The following is a 19,379-nucleotide window of genomic DNA, read 5'->3' as shown; positions in this document are numbered from 1 at the left end:
GTTGAAAGCCTTTCCATTTGATTGAAATTTACAACTCCATGAAAAAAAAGAAAGCACCACCACTCGGTTACGGTAATAATCTTAACTTCTTTTTTCTATTAAAAAAAACGAATCTTATTGGTATTACCTTCTTTTTTCTATTAAAAAGAACGAATCTTATTGTCTCCCGCACCGATATTACATTGCCCTTACTTTTTGGCTTATGGGAGATTTTTACCTATTAATATTTTCACAATAACCCAAAATTATACGTGATGAAGATCTTCATTACTTTAACCTGTAATTAATCAAACAAATAAATTCATTTTGTCCGGTATCTGGATGATCTTGAGTAGAAGAGGAGATTAAATGAGATATCTTGGTTATCAAACAAATCAACTACCAGATAACACAAATAACAAGGTTCACAATCACCTTTCATCGCTTGATCTACTGAGCCTTTGTTTTACCCCAAACTCTCAGTCATATCTTCCATAATCCAAAGCGCTGAACAAGTGTTCAAACTCGACGATGATAAAATGTCACTCAGGAAATTGTATAAACAGTGCTAAAATATCACTCAAAATTGCATAAACAGTGCACGTAATGCACTTAGAAAATCCAGCAGGACATGCATGTTAGTAGAAGATCAAATCTGTCCAAAACAAGCACATAAAACTGTGGCACTTCCCGGAGACAAGCTACAGATAGAGCAAGTTGCGTCATGAGAATACCTGTCTCAAACCAGGTAGAATTGCATTAACAAGTCTCAGTATATCCTTCCTATGAGTTTCTCTAAAGATAGATGACCAAAGAGGTAATGCAAAATTTAACTTAGTAAATGATTCGAGACAGAAAAGTTTCACTCTTCCTCTTCGATGACTTGGGTGCCCAATCCCTTCAACCCTCCATCTGGAATTTCGGCAACAGTTACCAAAGAGTAAAGCTCCTCCTTGGCATCTTCATCATCATTTCTCTTTCGTGCAATGCGAACACGGATTCTTCGTGGTACGCTTCGGATTCCACGGCTCCAAATGTGTTTGTTCAATTTGACGTCAACTCTGACATCAGTTGTTCCCATTGCCTTGTGGGCAAACTTTCTTATTTCCTTTATAGCTTTTGGTGCCTTCTTCTTGAAGGTGCTGCAATACAGATGATTATACAGTCGTTATTATGAGTGTTATACTAGAAAAGTACCAAATAGTGAGGGGTCGGAATATTTTTAAGCAGACAAAAAATAGAACCACGGCTGAATCATTAGAAGCCAAACTCTTGGATATAAACACTACAGCACTGCATACAAATTGTGTATAATCATTATTTTAGCAATTCATCTGGAAATGAGTCCAATTAATCACTAAGAGGAATCCCTCATTTACTCTTAAACAAACTTTGACTATACAAATTAAGAAGGGACAACCAGATATCATGTTAAACAAACAGATCTCAAGCAGGTATCAGATTATTTGCAACCATATTAAGACTATATGGCAAAGTCCTTACCGCCCAAACCCACTATGAAATATTACAAAGCAATCCCGTGCCAGCAGCCAGCAGCACTAGGAGCTCCATGGTATCGCTCCATAAAAAAAACCAACAAAGACTGGTGATTAAGTGAATTTAACCATAGTTGTCAAACATCCATTTAAAACTGCACAATCAGTCCAGTCTATTTTCAAGGCAACAAAAGGTTTGGCCCAGTAACATACTTCTAAAAATTGAAAACACTTGTTTAAAAGATCATATATGAGGACACTCTTGCTATTACAAACTTCTACTCTTTCCAAATTTTAGCAGTTGGAGGAATTACAGGTGCTATTGACTCAGCTGAGTATGATTTCCTGTATGCTCCTTCGAGAATTGGAGGATTTTTGGTTGGGTGGGTTCAAAGTGGTCTTTCAAGGAGGCAGCGGGGATTTGAATTCCCCCAGGGGTAAGGTACTAAAAAAGGAAGTTGACCATGGTTTACCAATGAGCCTAAAATTGATACATGTGCACTCTGGGTTAATTATTTTTTTATTAATAAAAAATAAATAAATTATATTAATATAATAATAAAAATATTACAAGTCAGGGTTAGAAACCACAACTGGAATTAAAAAACTAATTTTTTTAAATTTACCTAAGTCGCAGTTTAAAACCGCGACACGGTGTCATGGTTTTTACCCACGACTTGTGAATTGGGCCAATTATCACAAATTATATTATTTTTTTAATAAATTAATTATATTTAATTAATTTTTAAAATTGTATTAATTTTTAAAATACAATGAAACATACAAATGTAATAGTGTATTTTTCTGTACAATTCTAAAAAATACAATAAACTATATTGATAAGTTTGCACCAGTGTTGAAACCCTTCGTTTGAAACCCGAAGCCATATTCAGAATTTAGAAAAAAATGCAAGTAATTCTTGTGATACTATAAATGTATAAATTATTATCTTATATAAAAAGTTAGCAATTTACTTTCATTTATTTTTTAAAATACAACAATTCATTAAGCAATTTATTTTATATTAAATACAACAATTCATGAAACAATTTACTTTAAAATATACTGTATTTTTTTTTCTTTTGGAGTGGCTACCATCAATATCTACTGGAGGGCAGCAGTGAAGGCAATAATATATACAGTAGTTGCGGTCATCTTTTTGTCCAAGTCACTTCTTTTTTTGGATCGATCGGTTTCGGGTCAAATAGGAAGAAAAAGAAGATTCCACCTCGAGCTAGAATACCAAAGACAGAAGGTTGGCTTTGGCTAGGTGGAGTTTTGGAAAATTGGTTTCACAAATCTTTACAAGTATCCTCTCCCTGCAACTTATAGAAATAACAAATATCTACTACAAATAACAAGCTTTTGCTAATTTTTTATATGAGAATCACAATGGCAAAAATTAAACCACCCATTAAAATGGTGTATTACAGAAAACAACAGTATGGAAGTTTAACAAGGAGATTCATAGTTAGAAAACGCAGTTACACTACCAACCCCAACCCCAGTCAAACTAATTTTATAAGTATCTATATTCCATAGTCACACACACACACACAGACACCTTTCAAAGACTGGGCAACAAATTAGTAGCTACAGACATATATCTTCCTTGAATTTACTCCACAAACTCTGTTCGTTTGGTTTATGTTGTATCTCGGGACCAAGACGGGTTAAATTGGGCAATTAATACACTTGTGCGTAATTCAGAGTACTAAAATGCAAAGAAGTTCACAATACCATTCTGCTAAAACGAATTCATCCATAAAAACCATCACTCATTAAGATTCACTTACCACCCAAAAAAGTCCTCACATCACATGTACAAGCAAAATAGAAGACGAATAATAAATCGACTCCCCAGATAAATGAAATTCATGATACCACATTCCCAACTAATGAAGATCTAAACTATGCAGACACACACACACACATATATAGACATATATGTATATATATACACAGAGAGAGGGAGAGAGAGAGAAGGTGTGTACCATCCATGGAGGCGCTTGTGCAGATTGATGGTGTATTCCCTGGTGACAACCTCCTCCTTCCTGGGCTTACCCTTCTCCACCATTTTTGCTGCTGCTGCTGCTATCAAATCCCACCTCCTCTTACTTCCCTGGAGATTTTGTGCCGATGGGAAGAAAAACCCTAGTTCCGAGGTCTATATATAACTTTGCTATTTTAACGTGAATTGCCCTCAACTTTCTTTAGAATCACGAGATTACCCCTGAACTGTCGAATAAAGCCCTTGATTTTTTGGGCCGAGTATTGAGTTGGCGTAAGCCCAGCCCAACACTGACGCAGAAAAAGTGAAAGTTTGGTGAGATCATATGAATAATGACAGTAATAATAATAAAATAATAATAATAATAATAACAACAACATATTAAAGTAGTTGGAGATATGGGTTAATAAGACATATTTGGTAAAATTCCATTAATTTTTTGCTTCTAAAAATGCAGTAATTGTCTATATACTCCTCTAATTGAGTAGGTTAAATCTATGTTTCGAGTATAAAAGCAATTTTATATTTGACGCCTTTTGAGAATAATTACTGTTGACATTAAATTTTTTTTGTAATAAATTATCAAGTAAAGCCCAAATAAATTGGCTAATGATTGAGTTTCAAAATGGAAGATCATAATAAATTTGGGCTTCTCTATTTTCAAGAAAATGAATTCATAATTTTATACCAACTTTGAGTCTTATGTGTTTTTACGGGTCAATTCAAAATAAATGTAAATTCATTTCTTTTATTTTGGATTGACTAAATTAAGACCAAATATATGTTCAAATATAATCTGTCAAGAGAGTACCTTATGTCAAAGCTCATAATGTTCAAATCTAATGAAAATGAGTCCAATCTACCTAAGCTCTACTTACACCTATAAAAAGCAGGTCTTCATCTCTCATAAGTCATTACATATAATATAGCAAATCCACAAAAAGAGTAAGTTCAAAGCTTTTTGCCGCGACGAAACTCTGCAAACTTAAGGCTTTGATACAGTGTCTCAAGGTAACACGCGATTGTTTTCCACAAATCAGAAAAAGATTGCACGCCTGACTCAAAGAACAAGCTTCATGAACAAATTAGGTGGTTATTTTGAATACATAGATTGTAAACGACATTTATTTAAATCAATAAATCTAATTTCGTCTATATGGTTTATTGTCTTGTAATTACATTTTACAGACACAAAACTTGTGGACAAAGTTCTGGCATACTCAGTTGGATAATCTTTCACCTCATCCCTTCCTCCTACATCATAATTCAAAACAACTAAATTGCCATGAACAAGAAGAATGTCATCAACGTCACTATTGCCAGTGAATCCTCCACCAGGGGCAAGATCGTTGCACCACTCCTTCTAACTCGGCAAGCCTACTAAGATCAACTCAAAGTCTACTCCTTTTACGACTCTTCCCATGATAACTGAAGCCATGTCGATGGAGGAACAAGTTGCTCAGATGGTCCATGTCGTAGCCAACCTCTAAAAGATTGTATAAGACAAAGACCTTCAAATCGCTTATTTGATGAACAAACTCTAGCCCACAAATCATGGAGAATCAAGCCACCATCGCTCATCTTCTTCAAAATATATTTGAAAAGAAGAGCAAACAGACGAGGAGCTACGAATGCAAAAGTATGTTCAAAAGTCAAGTCATTTGGCAACCTCATTGTTGCATTGTCCGTCCAACAGTTGCTTGAGATGATTGTCAATACCATCAAGGCCCAATATTAGGTAGATTTGCTCTTAGTTGCCTACTCAAAGCCATACACCAAGTGAATTGACACCTTGAGAATATCGATGGGCTACCAACCTCAAAAACTATAAATAAATTCGACGGAAAGTGCAACATAATGCAGCATATCGCCCTCTTCATCGAGACATGCAACAATGCCGTATATTGATTGCGACCTATTGGTGAAGCAATTCGCCTGGTCACTCAAAGTTAATACTTTTGATTGGTATTTAGACTTAGTGTACGAGTAAATTGATAGTTGGGATGAGATGGAAAGAGAGTTTCTAAACTGTTTTTATAATACTTGATCCAAGATGAACATGATTGAACTCACCTATACAAGACAATAAAAAGATGAGCCGCCTGTCGACTATATCAACCGCTAGAGCTCCTTGAGCTTGAACTACAATAGGCGTTTAGGATAGAAATATGCATCCAAGGAACACACTAGAAGCTCCTCTACATTCTGCAAGGGATCAAATCAAGAAATTTTAAATAATTAGCTACTCGTGCCCATGACATGAAATTGAGGATTGTTAGCCACAAAAGTGCCTTCTCAATTGACCATCAAAGAAAAGACAAGCAAGACTCAAAGAGAAGTGAGAAATTCACCATGCCCAACATTCAATAGTCCATGGCCATCAAAATGGCTCTTCTCAAGATTTCTTCCAATCATTGAAAGAATTTGAGAAAGCCTGAAAACCATCGTGTGACAAATGATACATGTCGGCCTACACTGAAAGAGCTGCAATAAAGGAAATACTCGCTTCTTAATTTTAACATGTCTTATATTTTCAACTACTCGTTGGAGAGAAAGTTGATCGATTTACCAAGGCCAAAGCGCTCAAATGAAGCTGAAAGTGAATGCCCCCAAGTACTACAAGTATCATTGGGTGGTTAGCCACCCCATCAAAAGATGTTCTATAGTTACGGTGAAAATGAACTTGTCACTTACCTAAAAATTTATGTCAGTATTTTCTTTAGCAATGATTATATTAAAATACCTCAATAAGTTGAGTAATATATCAAATTAATCAACACATCAATATAACAAAAATAATTAAATAAATTATAATATATTATTATAAAAAGAGACAAATGAGTATTTATTTTAATGGGGCCGCAAGCAAGCCCACTGGAAATGTTGGCCATTTGCGTTTAAAGCGGCCCAATTTCATCCCTGGGAACTGAACTGCAGAAGTGAATCAGAGGGCGGGAAAAAGGAAAATACTGCAGAATTAGGGCACAATTCTCTTCTGCGTTCCCCTTTTTTCAGTTCCACGGAAATCGTAAGTCACATTTTCTCCACCTAATTTACTTGCATAAATCACTATTTTTCCTTACTAATTCCGTTTTGTTCAGAGTCTCCCGACGACTTTTGTCTAATATCTTCGTCTGCCACTGATTTGAGCAACTTTGGCAGTCGATCGAAGCTTCAAATGGTATCCCTTGTGGGCGTTTTGTATGTATATTTATCTATATATGGGCGTCCGTGATTACAAGTTCCGAGAGTAGCTTGATTTTAATACTCAACCAAATGTTTTATGTTCTTTGGTTTTTTCTTTGTTTCAGTCGGGCAGAAAGGAAACAGTTTTGGATTTAGCGAAATTCGTGGACAAGGGTGTCCAAGTCAAACTAACTGGTGGAAGACAAGGTGTGCGGCGTGTGAATTTGGCTTTTTACTGAAGTTTCTGGGTTTTTCAATTTATTACTCCTGTTCATAGGTTTCTACTTAGATTATGAGTTTTGTTTTTCTATAACTGTTCGTGGCTTATAGTTATCTTTTCACATTCTATCTTTTGTTCTACTTGAGTGACAACAAGATCATGAAAGCTGAAGACACAAACATAATTTTTAAGAATTATTTTGATCTTATTTTGCATGCTTGTCATATTAATCTTCAGATTGCGAATGATATGAAGAGACATGACGAGGTCTTATTTTGATGAAGTTTTTTGTGATATCAAACTAACATACCTTCTCTGATATTTGGGGAAAAGAATTTGGTTCAGACATTTTCTGCTTGATTGGCAATTTCTTCTTTCTTCTTCTACACATTCAGCTATATGCCAATCAAATGAACATTGTGATAGCCTGTCATCTTCTTGATTCCAAGAATTTGCTGTAAGAAGTTAATTGTGTATATATTTAGAGAATAAATTTTCATAACATTTCTTTTATTATTTATTTCAAAATCTTTTGGGATAGGCTGCCTGATTAAATTTTAGATAGTTTTGGATTTTAGGAATTATTTATTATTCAAATGATTACATTTTAAATCCAAAATTTTACTATAGTAACTTAGGTTTTTAGAGTCCAAATCTTTTTCATAATTTTATAATTAGATGTTGAATTTTCAAAATTTGTTGAATTAATTTATCATACTTCACAGAATTATATTCTTGAGGCTCAGACACAATTGAGCATTTTCTTTTTTTTTTTTTGGGGCAGGGAAGGGTTGGTTGTGGGGGTTGTAGAGTGTTGGGTTAGAGTATAGTGTGGTAATGTAGCATTTACCCTTTCACTCAGATTCTGTACACCCATTTAAGTTATTTTTAAACTTCTATCTGTAAAAGTACATTTTCTCCGACTTCCAAGTCCCTTGTCCTCCATCATCACCATCTTTCCGGCCAACCGGGGGACCACCATCTCTCATAATCAACATTTGAGAGCCTTTGCTTAGGGATGCATCTTCTATCTTCCGGCATCCAATTTTATGGTTATTGCTTCTGATTTGTGTGGATAAACTAGTCTTTGTGAAGGCTTGATGCTTTAGGATTTTCTTTGTTATTGTACATTGGGTTTTGGTAATATAGGTTAAATTAGTGTATGATATTTCTTCTGATATGTTTAACAGGTCTTCCATCTTTTTCCAAGAAAACTATGTATTTGCACAAATATGCATCTGTTTTCCTCCATATGCTTTGTTTTCTTCAGCAATTGCTTCAGCTAGTGAAAATTGGTTAAATCTAATTGACATAAAGCAGATAATTTCCCAAGTTCCTGGAAAAGATACAAGCTGAAGTCCTTATTGTTAGATTTCGTTGCTAAAAGTTTTGGTCATACTTTTATACAGTGCACCTGTAAGTCAGTGATGACATAGCTAAGGCAGCTTATGTATAGGACCAAGTTATCCCCTTTATCTTCTGCTTTATGCTCTGGTTGAACCTCATGCTTGATAATTTCTGGTTACGCTTGATTTATTGGTGCCAGATGCCTGAATTACCACAGCTTAATACATTCTTCCTTTCAGTGACTGGAACTCTGAAAGGGTATGACCAATTGCTGAATCTTGTTCTGGATGAAGCGATAGAATTTCTTAGAGGTAATTCTACTTAGTCTCTGCAGAAGCAGGCAGTAAATAATGCATTACACCCACAGTTCAAGCTGCTTATAATAACTTCTATGCCTCTTTTAGATAAAAAAAAGGTTATCTGTTTGCTCAACCACTGTTACTATCAAAGAATTTTTTATGTTAGTTTCTTCTGAATAAAGATTGGTTAACTTCCAGTCATGGCATTGGTTTATTCACTCTTCTTTGAAATGATGGTTAGCAGGATCTCGTCAGTTTTAGATCAATTAAAGATGCAATCTGCAAAATATTTGTTCAGTTGGTACACATATATATATATCCTTCATGTCTTGCTTTGAACTATCTAGAAGGATATTCAACTGCAGTAGATTTCCCTTTTATCTTTGCAAATAGGAAAAGTTGCTGGATATTGTAACATTTGTCTGTCTGCACTTTTTTCAGATCCAGAAGATCCGCTGAAGACTACTGACCAGACCCGTCGCCTTGGCCTCATAGTATGTCTTGTCATTGTCCACATGTAATTGTGGGTCGTCTTTTATGTATAAATAAATAGCAGAACTTGTTTTTGAATCTTTTTATTGACCTGCATATTTGCATCTGACCCATCTTTATTCATTAATTTACTGGACTTTATCCCGATGCGTGCTATAATTGCTATTTCAATAATGTACAGCATGAAGTTCCTTCAGAAGTGCGACTAAATTAATACTTTTTGTTCCTTACACAACTCTTTGTTTGTTCTACTTCAGGTTTGCCGCGGAACTGCTGTGATGCTTGTTTCCCCAACAGATGGCACAGATGAAATCGCCAATCCATTCGTCCAGCCTGATGGGGCTTAGAACTTTTCTCTAACATAGTTTCTTGCGATGCCCCAGCTTGTCAGCATGGTTAAAATCACGACTTTATGTGATCATCTTCGTGTACTGTCTGGGCAATCATTAGTTACAAGGATGATTTGTCTTAAACCACTTGACTTACCTATGAAGTAGATTCTATGGCAGTGATTAAAAACATAATCAATTGTGTTGATTCTCTCCTGTGAAGTATATGTCTGGATGTTTATGAGGGGAACTAGGTTTTGGTGGATGTCCTACTTGCAATTTAGCTGCAGTTATCTTGATTCTCTAGTCTGATCTGAAAACCCTTTTTTTTCAAAAAAAAAAAAAATGTCGCGTTTTATATAAGCAGATAATTAATTCATGTTATCTAAACATCTGGCTGAATATGACGGGGTAGGTCTTCTATCTACTATTTTCTTTTATATATATTAGCTGTAGTGTACGATTTGTGCAAGCATATAAAAAAAAATATTTTGTGGGGTGAACATAAATTATTAAAATTGTGTGATTAAAAATGTAGGGTATGTTGAGAAATAAAACATAAATGCTATGAAGATTTACTAAAAATATGAAAGCTTGTGAGTAAAAAAATACGGTGAATGTGAGAAAGAAAAAATGAATTATAATTATAAATTTCTTAATAATATGAAAGTTTGCGAGGAGAAAAACTATGCAGAATATGATAAAGAAATATAGAATAGTGGGTTGAGAAAAAACATTAAAATTATGTGATTATTAAAAAAATATTGAAATTATTATTTTGACTAAAAAACATTTAACGCAAGAAATGAATTTAAAAATAAATTTGGGATATTTAAGTGATATGCCAAAAGGGTTTGGAGATAACTTTGAGAAAGCCCTAAAGCAACCTCAAAATGTAAAAGAAATATATCATACTTTACAAACATAGGTTAGGTTTGAAAAACTTCTTACCATCAGCCGTCGTAATCCAGCTGTTGAAATCAAATGTTCATCGATGAGATATCGTTTCGAATTTTTGTTTAGGCATTTGGGTGGATTAAATCATATTTTGACGGGTTGAATATTATTAGGGATGATAATTCAATCCGTATTTAATAGAATCCTCTTTGGATTCATCTCTAATAAGGCGAATTTGGGTTTAAGAAATTGAATATGAAACGATCAATAGGTCCTAAAAATTGAATTCTGTCCAAGTTCAAGATATATCGTAGGTCCTTAAGGATCCGATCCGCTTAGAGCCCCCCCCCCACATGTATTTTGGTAAAATAGCGAGAAATTTCTTGTGTTAATTTTATAGGTAAAAAATCCCGTGTTATTCATGATCCAACAAAAAAGCCTATTTCCATTAGAAACTAATGGAGAATGCTTGACACTCGTCTATTGCGCAAGTGGGTATCATTTTTTACCTTCTTTAGGATTACTTTACGTATGCAAATGTCTATCTCCCCTTTTTGATATGTAAATATACTTTAAAAAATACTACATTATTGATTATTTAATTCAAATATATTTTAATAAATTATATTAATTAAATATAAAAAAACCTAAAAACACCATTTCCAACTCAACATAGTTCAAACATCCCAAAGGACAATAAATTCTTTGTTGTTAACTGATACATCAATAATTGTAAATCTGGACCAACCAGTCATATGGATTTGAAGTTGGAATTTTAAATTATTAATAATAACTTTGAAGTTGTAAATTTAAATTATTAATAATAACTTTTTTAACTATATTGAATAATTTTATATTATATATGATTCCGAATATTTCAACTTTCATTTTGAATTACGTTTAGTGAAAATTCGATGCATTTCATTTTTTTTTTAATATAGAGCTATGCATTTTTTCTTTTTTGAAATTATTCCCTCAAATTCAAATCATTCCATTAAAATATGATTTTTCTTAATATATAAAATAAATTCACACTATGATGCCCCTAAGACAAAGACGATGTTAACAATTTACCAAAAAATGTACAAACATTAATAAAATAAGAGAAATAATACAAAATATTGATACCATCAAAAATTGAAAAATCGTTATCCAATTCGAACTTGGAAGAAGCTCCAGAAATTAGAAGAAAAAAATGAACATAATGTTTGGATTTGTTTTCTAAATGTTTTGTTATGTTTTATAGAGATAGAGAGAGAAAAAAAAAAAAAGATAAATAAGTGTGTGTTAGAGATAGTAGGTATGTTTGAATTTATTTTTGGAGATAATTTAAAATAAGTATTATATGTTTAATGTTGTGTTTGGGGAGACAAAAATTACTATTCATTGTCAAATCATTATCAAATCATGTCTTTTTTATATATATTTATGTATATGTGTGTGTATATATATGTATGTATTTATACTAAAACAGTTAAAAACATCTAAAATTAGATGTTTTTAAATAGTGGCAAACATTGAGTATGTTTTGACTTATTTAAAAAATAATTTAGAAATGAAAAAACAAACACAGTAGAAGTTTCCCATTAGCTTTAGTGTGCCTCCTACTTGGCCGAATCCGCCTGTTGGTTGTTTCTTCTTCAAAGGTTCCGAATTTCTTGATAAGGCCCCAACAATCGATTATACTTCTCAATGAGTAAGGTATTATCCTATCTATATAAGAAAAAAAAAAAACTTTGTATCTCTTCCCATACGCTATCCAATGGGTAAAAGGTCATACCCTACCCTAAATCCATGAAATTGAATGAGTGGGTATGGGTAGGGTCTAATACCCTAAAATACTTATGGGTATTGATATAGTTTAAGCCCAAAGATGTTCATTTATTCATTACTTTAAAATTATTGCATTCGTAAATTTTTTAGTAAACTGGTCGACTAGTTTTATTTGTTATTTAAATAAATAGTATAAAATCATTTCATTACATATTTTATTTATATTAATTACTTATTGAAATTTTGACCAAATATGCAAGAGTTTTTCATGTTGATTCCGTAATTGCTCAAAATTAATTTTATGATTGAACTAAGCAAAACTTAATTAGCATGACATTTAGGAAATTAAAAAAATACGAATTGACTTAATTTAGTTAAATTTGACTAATACATGGAATAAATGAAATTTTTTCGTCTTCATCTTTATTTTGAACTTATCTCGACTTCACAATATTATTGGTCCATTATTTGGATAAGTTTAAGATTCTTATTTAAAATTTTATTAATATCTGTCCTCCATTTTATTTAAAATTCTTATTTAAAATTATTTGGATAAAATCAAGTTCATCATTTAGACTCCTCAATTTGCACCAATTGAAATTTAAGTAATTATTTTTAGTTTATCGACCGACGGGTCATAAAAATTCACTACTAAGTTAATTTAGTAACATACATTGTTGAATTGAATGTAAATTTAAAATTTAAGAACTTTTAATCTTTTAAATATATTGCAAAAGAAAAAAAAAAGAACAAATGGATATCCAATAGGTCCGAACTCTACCTTTTTTTTTTTTTTTTTGGTATAATTTGGATAAAACCCTATATTTATTTTCTAACATAGGATATGAATAGGGTATGAAAATAATATCATAGATATTTAATTTGAGTCGGAATAGAATAATACTCGCCCATTGACAGGCCTACAAGCGGCCCAATGGGATGTGTATCAAATATCTTCATTTATTTATAAGGATTAAAGATAAGTTGGAGAAATAGGAAAATGTTGGTACAGCTTTTTCCCCATGATAGATACATCGTTTCTATCCAAACGTGGCATAGTAGTTACTCAGTGTCGTGTTTGACAGATTCAAATTCCTTAGGATTTTTCTTTCTTTTGGTATGTTAAGATTAGCCATAGTGGTACACAGTTTTTATATGCGTGTAATAAATATTTTTTATATTTTAAAATATATATAAATTAATAAATTATATTTTTTTTAAAAAATCAACTTAAAGTACTATCAAGAGATACAAAGGAATTAATGTGATGGTGTTAAAAGTATGTGGAGTCACTTTTAATAATAATAAAAAAAACATTTACAATTAATTTTTAGAATGATCGAATTTGAGGTATAATCGTATATTAAGTAATTAGTACGATGAAATCACTATACGAGTGTAGAGGGTTTTCTTTTTTATATAAATATTATTATAGATATAGGTGGAGTTATCACGTTAATTTTCTTTATTTCAGAATTAATTAATTTACTATTGTTATTATACATATCAATTCATAAAGTTTGGTGTAATTATATATAAATTCCTGTGGTTTAAAAAATTACATCTAGTATCTTGAAATTTACTTTCATCTAACAAATAAATCACTCTATTAATTAAATAGATAAAATGCGAAGGGTTAATTGCACTTTTCCCCCCAACCTTTTTTTTTACACTTTCCCACCTAACCTTTTGATTTTGTTGCACTTTTTTTTTTTTGAAGAATAATAATGGAATATTCCGTCCGTGGACATTTTAAGCCTTGCTCCATGTAGCATATAAGCTCTGGTTCGTGTAGGCACATAAGCTCTACTTCCAGTAGACACTCTAAGAGCCCTTTCGTGGAGTGTCACAAGCCCTGCTTCATGCAGGCACTTAAGCCCTCATCTAGGGAGACACCAAAGCCCTGTTCCGAACAAGCACCCTACGCCCTCTTCTGGGAAACACATGCGACCTGCTTTGTGCAAATACCTAAACCCTCCTCCATGGATGCAGAAATACAAATCTTGCTTTGAGTAAGCGCCCTCAAACAAACCCTTCTACTTGGAAGCACACAAACCCTCCCAAGTAGGGGTCATTTTCCATATTCAAACACTCTATCTCAAATTGTACAATTTTATTTCACCACAAAATCACATTAATTCAAAATTTTTCTCATTTTAATCTATTAGATATATACAGAATTAAGCATTACAGTATTAATCATTGTTCTGTAATTTAATCCTCCAAAAAACATACAATTAAGAATTTTGAAAAGATCTTTCCATCTTTGTGCAATTGCCGGACACATCAATAATAAATAACATGAATTTCACCATGCATTAGTGATTATGATTTAAACTAAATGTTAACCCTTTTTTAAAATCTAAAAAAGTAGAGCATTGACGGGACATTATCACACTTCATTCATACATATGGGATGGGAGCAAAGAACCACCCTCGGGGCCAAAAGGACAATGTCTCCTCATCCATTCATCAAAAAGACACCATGATCCACTCCACCATCATGGCACCGTGAAATGACATATTTACGCTTCTCTTTCTCTTCCAAGAACAAACATTGCTGGTAAAGAACCATCACATACAAAAAATTCAATCCAATAATCATATTCAATCTTCTATCGAATTGAAGCACAAACCTTCATCTTATCATTCACCTGGGAAAATACCATGCATACATTAAAAATTAAGAAGAAAAAAACAAAGAAAATGCGGATCAGAAAATGAAAAATCACACAAAAGAAGGGAGATCTCCATAGTTTCTTTCTTTTCTTTATGGTAAAAATTATTTTAAGAAAAGGGAAATAAGTATCGCCTGAACTCTCCACCTTCTCCTTTTCAGCTTCATCTCCATCTGGAGAAGACCCGTCTCGACGCGGAGAGAAGTGCAGCAATAGTACATATATTTTTTGAGCCACGATATTCAAATCTTCGTTTCTTGATCTTGATTGCTTCTGGGTATCGAGAATTTCATTTGCTTTGTCTGCATATGTAGGTTGGTTGGTGTACGCGTTACGTCCGTTCTTTCTGCCTTCAAATTTTGACTATCTTCGCGGCTTTGACCACCGGGTTCTCTCTCGCGATCGCCTCCCGGCCGGCGGTTTTGTAATCGTAGCTGCAATCGTGGCGATCGGAGTACCGATGATCGGCACAGAAGAGCTCGCCGCAGCGGCATCTAAACCCGGTTAGACCTACCTTCCTCCTACAACCGGAGCACCGGTTGACCTCCCTCTTCACAGGCGGTGCAACATCGGCCGTTTCCGATGCCTCTTTCTTCAGATCTCCACTCGTTTCAGACATGTTCAAGCTCCTTTCCAGAGAAGACCTTGTCGATGAGCTAGATCTGAAGGATTTCCCCACAAACACATGGTTTTTAGGTTTCGGTCCGCCTGCTGATGCCGCAGGCGTACCGACGGCGGAGGTGGACGCCGCTGCGGGCGTGCTGTAACACGTCTGGCATAAATTATTGGTGGCGGAATTCCCCGCGACGCCGCATTTAACGCACAGCGTGATGGTCTCCGGTACGACCTTGAACTCCGTCTCTTCTTTCTCCGTTCTCTGTGCCATCAACGCGTAAAATTCTTGCCAAGAAAACACAAGCCAAAAAAAATCTTTGCCACAAAAAAAAAAAAAGAAGAGAACCCGTAAAAATCAAGAAGAAAGGAATCGAAATCGTGTATTCTTATTCGTGTATCGATCTCCAGAGAGAAGAAAAACAAGAGAAATTTTGTAGAGAGAGAAAGAAGGTGGAGAGAGGGTAGCAGGTGGGTTGGAAGACGAAGAAAGGGGGGGGTGGTGGAATTTGAAGGGCGTGAAGTCGGCAATGGTGCAGGAATTATAGCCTCATAGGGACGCGTTTGAGGTAGGCGGGTCAGGGGTGGGGGGATTGGAAAGGACGAAAATACCCTTGTGACTTTTATGGAAAGGCCAAGTGGGTGTTTCTAGATCAGGCTGACGTGGCATTACAGGCACGATCGTCACTCTTTGTGGATATTTTGATGTTTGATATTATTTTATCTATATATTACTGTAAAAGAATTTATTTTTTAGTTTTTGAATATTTAAATTTATTTTTTAAAAAAATTTAGTCAGAACAATTAGCTTAATATTTTTAATAATCTCACAATTATATGTATATTTTTTTCTGTTAATCACCCAGTAGTTTATATTTCTCTCTCACCTTACTTTTTATATTTAAAATAATTTATTCTTTTTATAATTTTTTTTATCGTTTTACATTAAGATTCTTTCTACGTACTTGTGAGAACCATATGCGACAATATTAATTTATTTAGATAGGAATTGTTTTAGTTAATTGGGGTAATATTAGAAAAGTTACTTGCATTATGATGATTAGGCCTTGTTTGGTGTTGTTACATTCCCCAACCTGCAATTTTTCAATTCTAAGTAGGTTTTTATTTTTATATTAAAATTTGTGTGTGAAATAAAAATATGTTTGAATTTGTATCTTTCTGAGTCTTTTGTAACGTGATAGAATAAAAATGAATTTAGATTGTAATATTTTGTAAGAAAAGATGTTATAGAAATAATTTTTTTTGAAATTTATAGTTTAACTCCAAAACAGATAGAAAAATCAATCGAACATGATCACATAGTTTTCACCATACACTTATATTTCACCATTATTCTCACTTATTTTCAAGTTCTCTTTTACTTTAAAAGTATTACTAACTTAAGTATCAAAGTATTTACCTCTCTTTGCAGATTAGCCTGCCTCAATCTTAGGATTTTCTTGAAAATTCTTCAATCTTTGTAGTACCATTTGACCCAAGTATGCCTCATTGGTGCCATCTATGAAACTTTAAGCTTAAGACGTAAAAAATGGCCAACTCAAACAATGGGCATGACAATGGATCTTTTGACAGCAACACCTTCTTCCCTATGCTGGATCTGCCATTCACCTCCAAATTAGATCTTAGGGTTGCTAATATCCGACTCCAACTTTCAACCTAATAGTTGGTCCTACTACCATGAACCCGCTCTTCTATGAATAGCTCAACCAATTCATAGTAGAGACCAGCCACTCAACCCTCCGCGTCCCAAGCTAGAAGAGCATGACCCTCTTCCCAATCGAAAAGAGGTGGAGCAGGACGTCAAGGCATTGATGAACAAGTCCCTATTAATCTCTAGCAGGGTAGACGCTTACCTACTAATTTCACTAGCAAAGAAGCAACCACCTTTCAGTCTCCTGCAATCTGGCACTCGTTGAGGAAAGAGATGGTGGAGCTCTACCAGCAGGTAGTAAGAGAAACCCTGCCAGCATAACGCGATATTCCTTTTAGAGATGGCATCATGGTAGAAGAATTCTCTACTCATTTTCGAGCACCTTCGCACCTACCTGCCTATGATAGCATCACTTACCAGCTGAACATATTCATAAGTTTGAGAACACGGCCTTGCTGTATAGGTATATTGATGGCATTACATGTCGTATTTCTTACTGTAATAACAAATTCTGCCCAACAATGGTTCGACCAGTTTCCAGTCAGATCAATAAGATCTTTTGCAAAGTTTAGCTCCCTTTTGCTACACTAGTTTGTTAGCAGCAAAGAGTACCGAAAGTTGGCTATCAACCTTTTCAGGGCCAAGTATAAACAAAAGAAGACTTTTAGGGTGTATGTCCAACACTTCAACACAACCATCTTGAAAGTTCCAACAGCTCACTAGGAGAAGTTGGTCAGCGCGCTTACCTTTAGGGTCCTATGTTAAGGCAGAACTAGCTATAGTAGAGGAATGACTCTTCAACAGGGGGCGCTTGGCAAAAGAGCCAGCACTAGGAGACCTCCCCTGCTAGAGGACCTTATCTTGCAGCATCTTGTTGAACATACTGACTGCAATAAAACATGTACACAATGCATATCATATAGACTAGCTAAACAACCAAGAAAAATTACAAAGAAAACACACGAAAGCTATACCAACAGCATCATCCATGACGGTCTCCTTAGGACTCGGCCCAAAATGATGGAGAATGGTTAGATGTGCTAATTTGTGGGGATCATAGTGGGAAACTTTTAAGAACTGGAAAGCAGCCAAGCGATTATGACTAGATTGTTTAAGTTCGTCAGGCGGAGTAAAAATCCACATAAAAAGAAAGCGCCAGGGAATAGGATAAGAAATAAAGAAGAATTGACGATTCCACTCTCTCATAGTGGAATCGGAAGGTAGAAATTGGGTATTCCCCTTGGAAGTAAAATAAGACAAGCCAGCACTGGTCTTTTTCAATAGGAAGAAGAATGAAACTAGATAATAGACGAATCTCAAGGTTGCTAACTGACATGTAAAACCAACTAGCAAGCTAAAAGACTTGGGTACCAGCTGACAAAGGAATCCTAAACAAGGTAGATACCTTAGGAAGGAAAGATAAACATGAAAACGCAAACCCACCTTCCAAGCTAAATAAAAGCAAACAAAACCATGTGGAGGAAAATTTGGGGTTCATCAACAGCGCGACTCGAATTAGAAAATCATCAGGTATCTCGTAATTAGCTCTAATAACCCCTACATCTTTTGAAGCAAAATGAGAATGAGAAACCCTAAAAATCTCTATACTAGAAGCTACTATCTTGTCTTAGGTAATTTTATCTCCAACTCTTCTTTGTTATTTACCTCTGCCTCGCCCTCACCTCCATGGCGACGAGCGGAGTTGGACAGTTGGTCTCAAACTGGCTAGCCCATGAACAGGGATGTAAAACCTATAAAATCAATTTTTTTATCTTTACTAAATTGACAAACCCAAAGAGCAAGCTCATTATCAGTTGAACATATCGTTGAACAGCTAGGCGGATATGTCATATAGGTTGCCAACATATTGAGACAAATCATGCTAAACTATGTCCAGCAAACTCCTAATAATTTGGTGGCGACCTAGTCGATAACTAGCAAGTAATAGATTCTCAAAAAACTCAGACAGATTAGGCAAGACTCAATTAAAAGACCATAACTCTTTCAAGACAAGTTCAAATTCTAAAATATTTTTCTGTTATTTAGCTAACATATGTAGCTATCGAATCCACCGGGATTCACCCTAACTACTCTCAGAATCCTACTCCATGAAGGCTCATAAATAGAGGCATCATGCAGCCCTTTGATAATAGGAATCCTCACACTTCTATACTCATATTGTCTCTTGATTCGAAGGTTGTTTTAAGCTTATTTTGTGCACTTTACCCAAATTATGACACCAGACACTCTTATTTCACCATTATTATCATTTTTAAGTTTTTTTTTACTTTAAGAGCATTACTGATTTAAGTATCAGAATACTAATCTCTCTTTGTAAGTTAGTTCTCCTTAATCTTAGAATTTTTCTGAAAATTCTTTAATCCTCAC

General features: G+C 34.3%; 3 protein-coding genes across 4 annotated transcripts; 1 reads left to right on the top strand and 2 right to left on the bottom strand.

Moving 5' to 3' along the window:
* On the bottom strand, nt 554–3,631 carry LOC105173477 (60S ribosomal protein L31-like). The gene is made up of 2 exons (XM_011095226.2): nt 3,470–3,631; nt 554–1,121 (listed from the first exon to the last, which is right to left on the bottom strand). The coding sequence occupies exons 1-2, from the start codon at nt 3,550–3,552 to the stop codon at nt 842–844; spliced, it is 363 nt and encodes a 120-aa protein (XP_011093528.1). The 5' UTR covers nt 3,553–3,631; the 3' UTR covers nt 554–841.
* Nucleotides 6,380–9,624, top strand: LOC105173476 (sm-like protein LSM7). 2 transcript variants are annotated; one of them, XM_011095225.2, is made up of 6 exons: nt 6,380–6,514; nt 6,588–6,667; nt 6,798–6,879; nt 8,479–8,550; nt 8,980–9,032; nt 9,288–9,624. In XM_011095225.2, the coding sequence occupies exons 2-6, from the start codon at nt 6,665–6,667 to the stop codon at nt 9,375–9,377; spliced, it is 300 nt and encodes a 99-aa protein (XP_011093527.1). In that variant the 5' UTR covers nt 6,380–6,514; nt 6,588–6,664; the 3' UTR covers nt 9,378–9,624. The 2 variants fall into 2 exon arrangements, with proteins under 2 accessions (XP_011093527.1, XP_020553304.1); XM_020697645.1 differs by lacking the exons at nt 6,380–6,514; nt 6,588–6,667 and having other exon boundaries at nt 8,439–8,550.
* Nucleotides 14,643–15,830, bottom strand: LOC105173475 (zinc finger A20 and AN1 domain-containing stress-associated protein 5). Its single transcript, XM_011095224.2, has one exon. It carries the CDS (start codon nt 15,591–15,593, stop codon nt 15,060–15,062), a length of 534 nt encoding a protein of 177 aa, XP_011093526.1. The 5' UTR covers nt 15,594–15,830; the 3' UTR covers nt 14,643–15,059.

Source organism: Sesamum indicum, linkage group LG11, assembly GCF_000512975.1.
Source record: "Sesamum indicum cultivar Zhongzhi No. 13 linkage group LG11, S_indicum_v1.0, whole genome shotgun sequence".
In the NCBI taxonomy this organism is placed as follows: Eukaryota; Viridiplantae; Streptophyta; class Magnoliopsida; order Lamiales; family Pedaliaceae; genus Sesamum; species Sesamum indicum.
This window is presented reverse-complemented; position numbering and strand designations above follow the sequence as displayed.

Excerpts from the sequence above, each read along its gene's own strand:
- LOC105173477 (XM_011095226.2), bottom strand. The coding sequence starts at position 3,552 with ATGGTGGAGAAGGGTAAGCCCAGGAAGGAGGAGGTTGTCACCAGGGAA. Across the intron at positions 1,122-3,469 it reads CACAAGCGCCTCCATGGATG|CACCTTCAAGAAGAAGGCAC; the intron begins GTACACACCTTC and ends TCTGTATTGCAG.
- LOC105173475 (XM_011095224.2), bottom strand. The coding sequence starts at position 15,593 with ATGGCACAGAGAACGGAGAAAGAAGAGACGGAGTTCAAGGTCGTACCG.
- LOC105173476 (XM_011095225.2), top strand. Across the intron at positions 6,880-8,478 it reads ACTAACTGGTGGAAGACAAG|TGACTGGAACTCTGAAAGGG; the intron begins GTGTGCGGCGTG and ends TCTTCCTTTCAG. Across the intron at positions 8,551-8,979 it reads AGCGATAGAATTTCTTAGAG|ATCCAGAAGATCCGCTGAAG; the intron begins GTAATTCTACTT and ends CACTTTTTTCAG.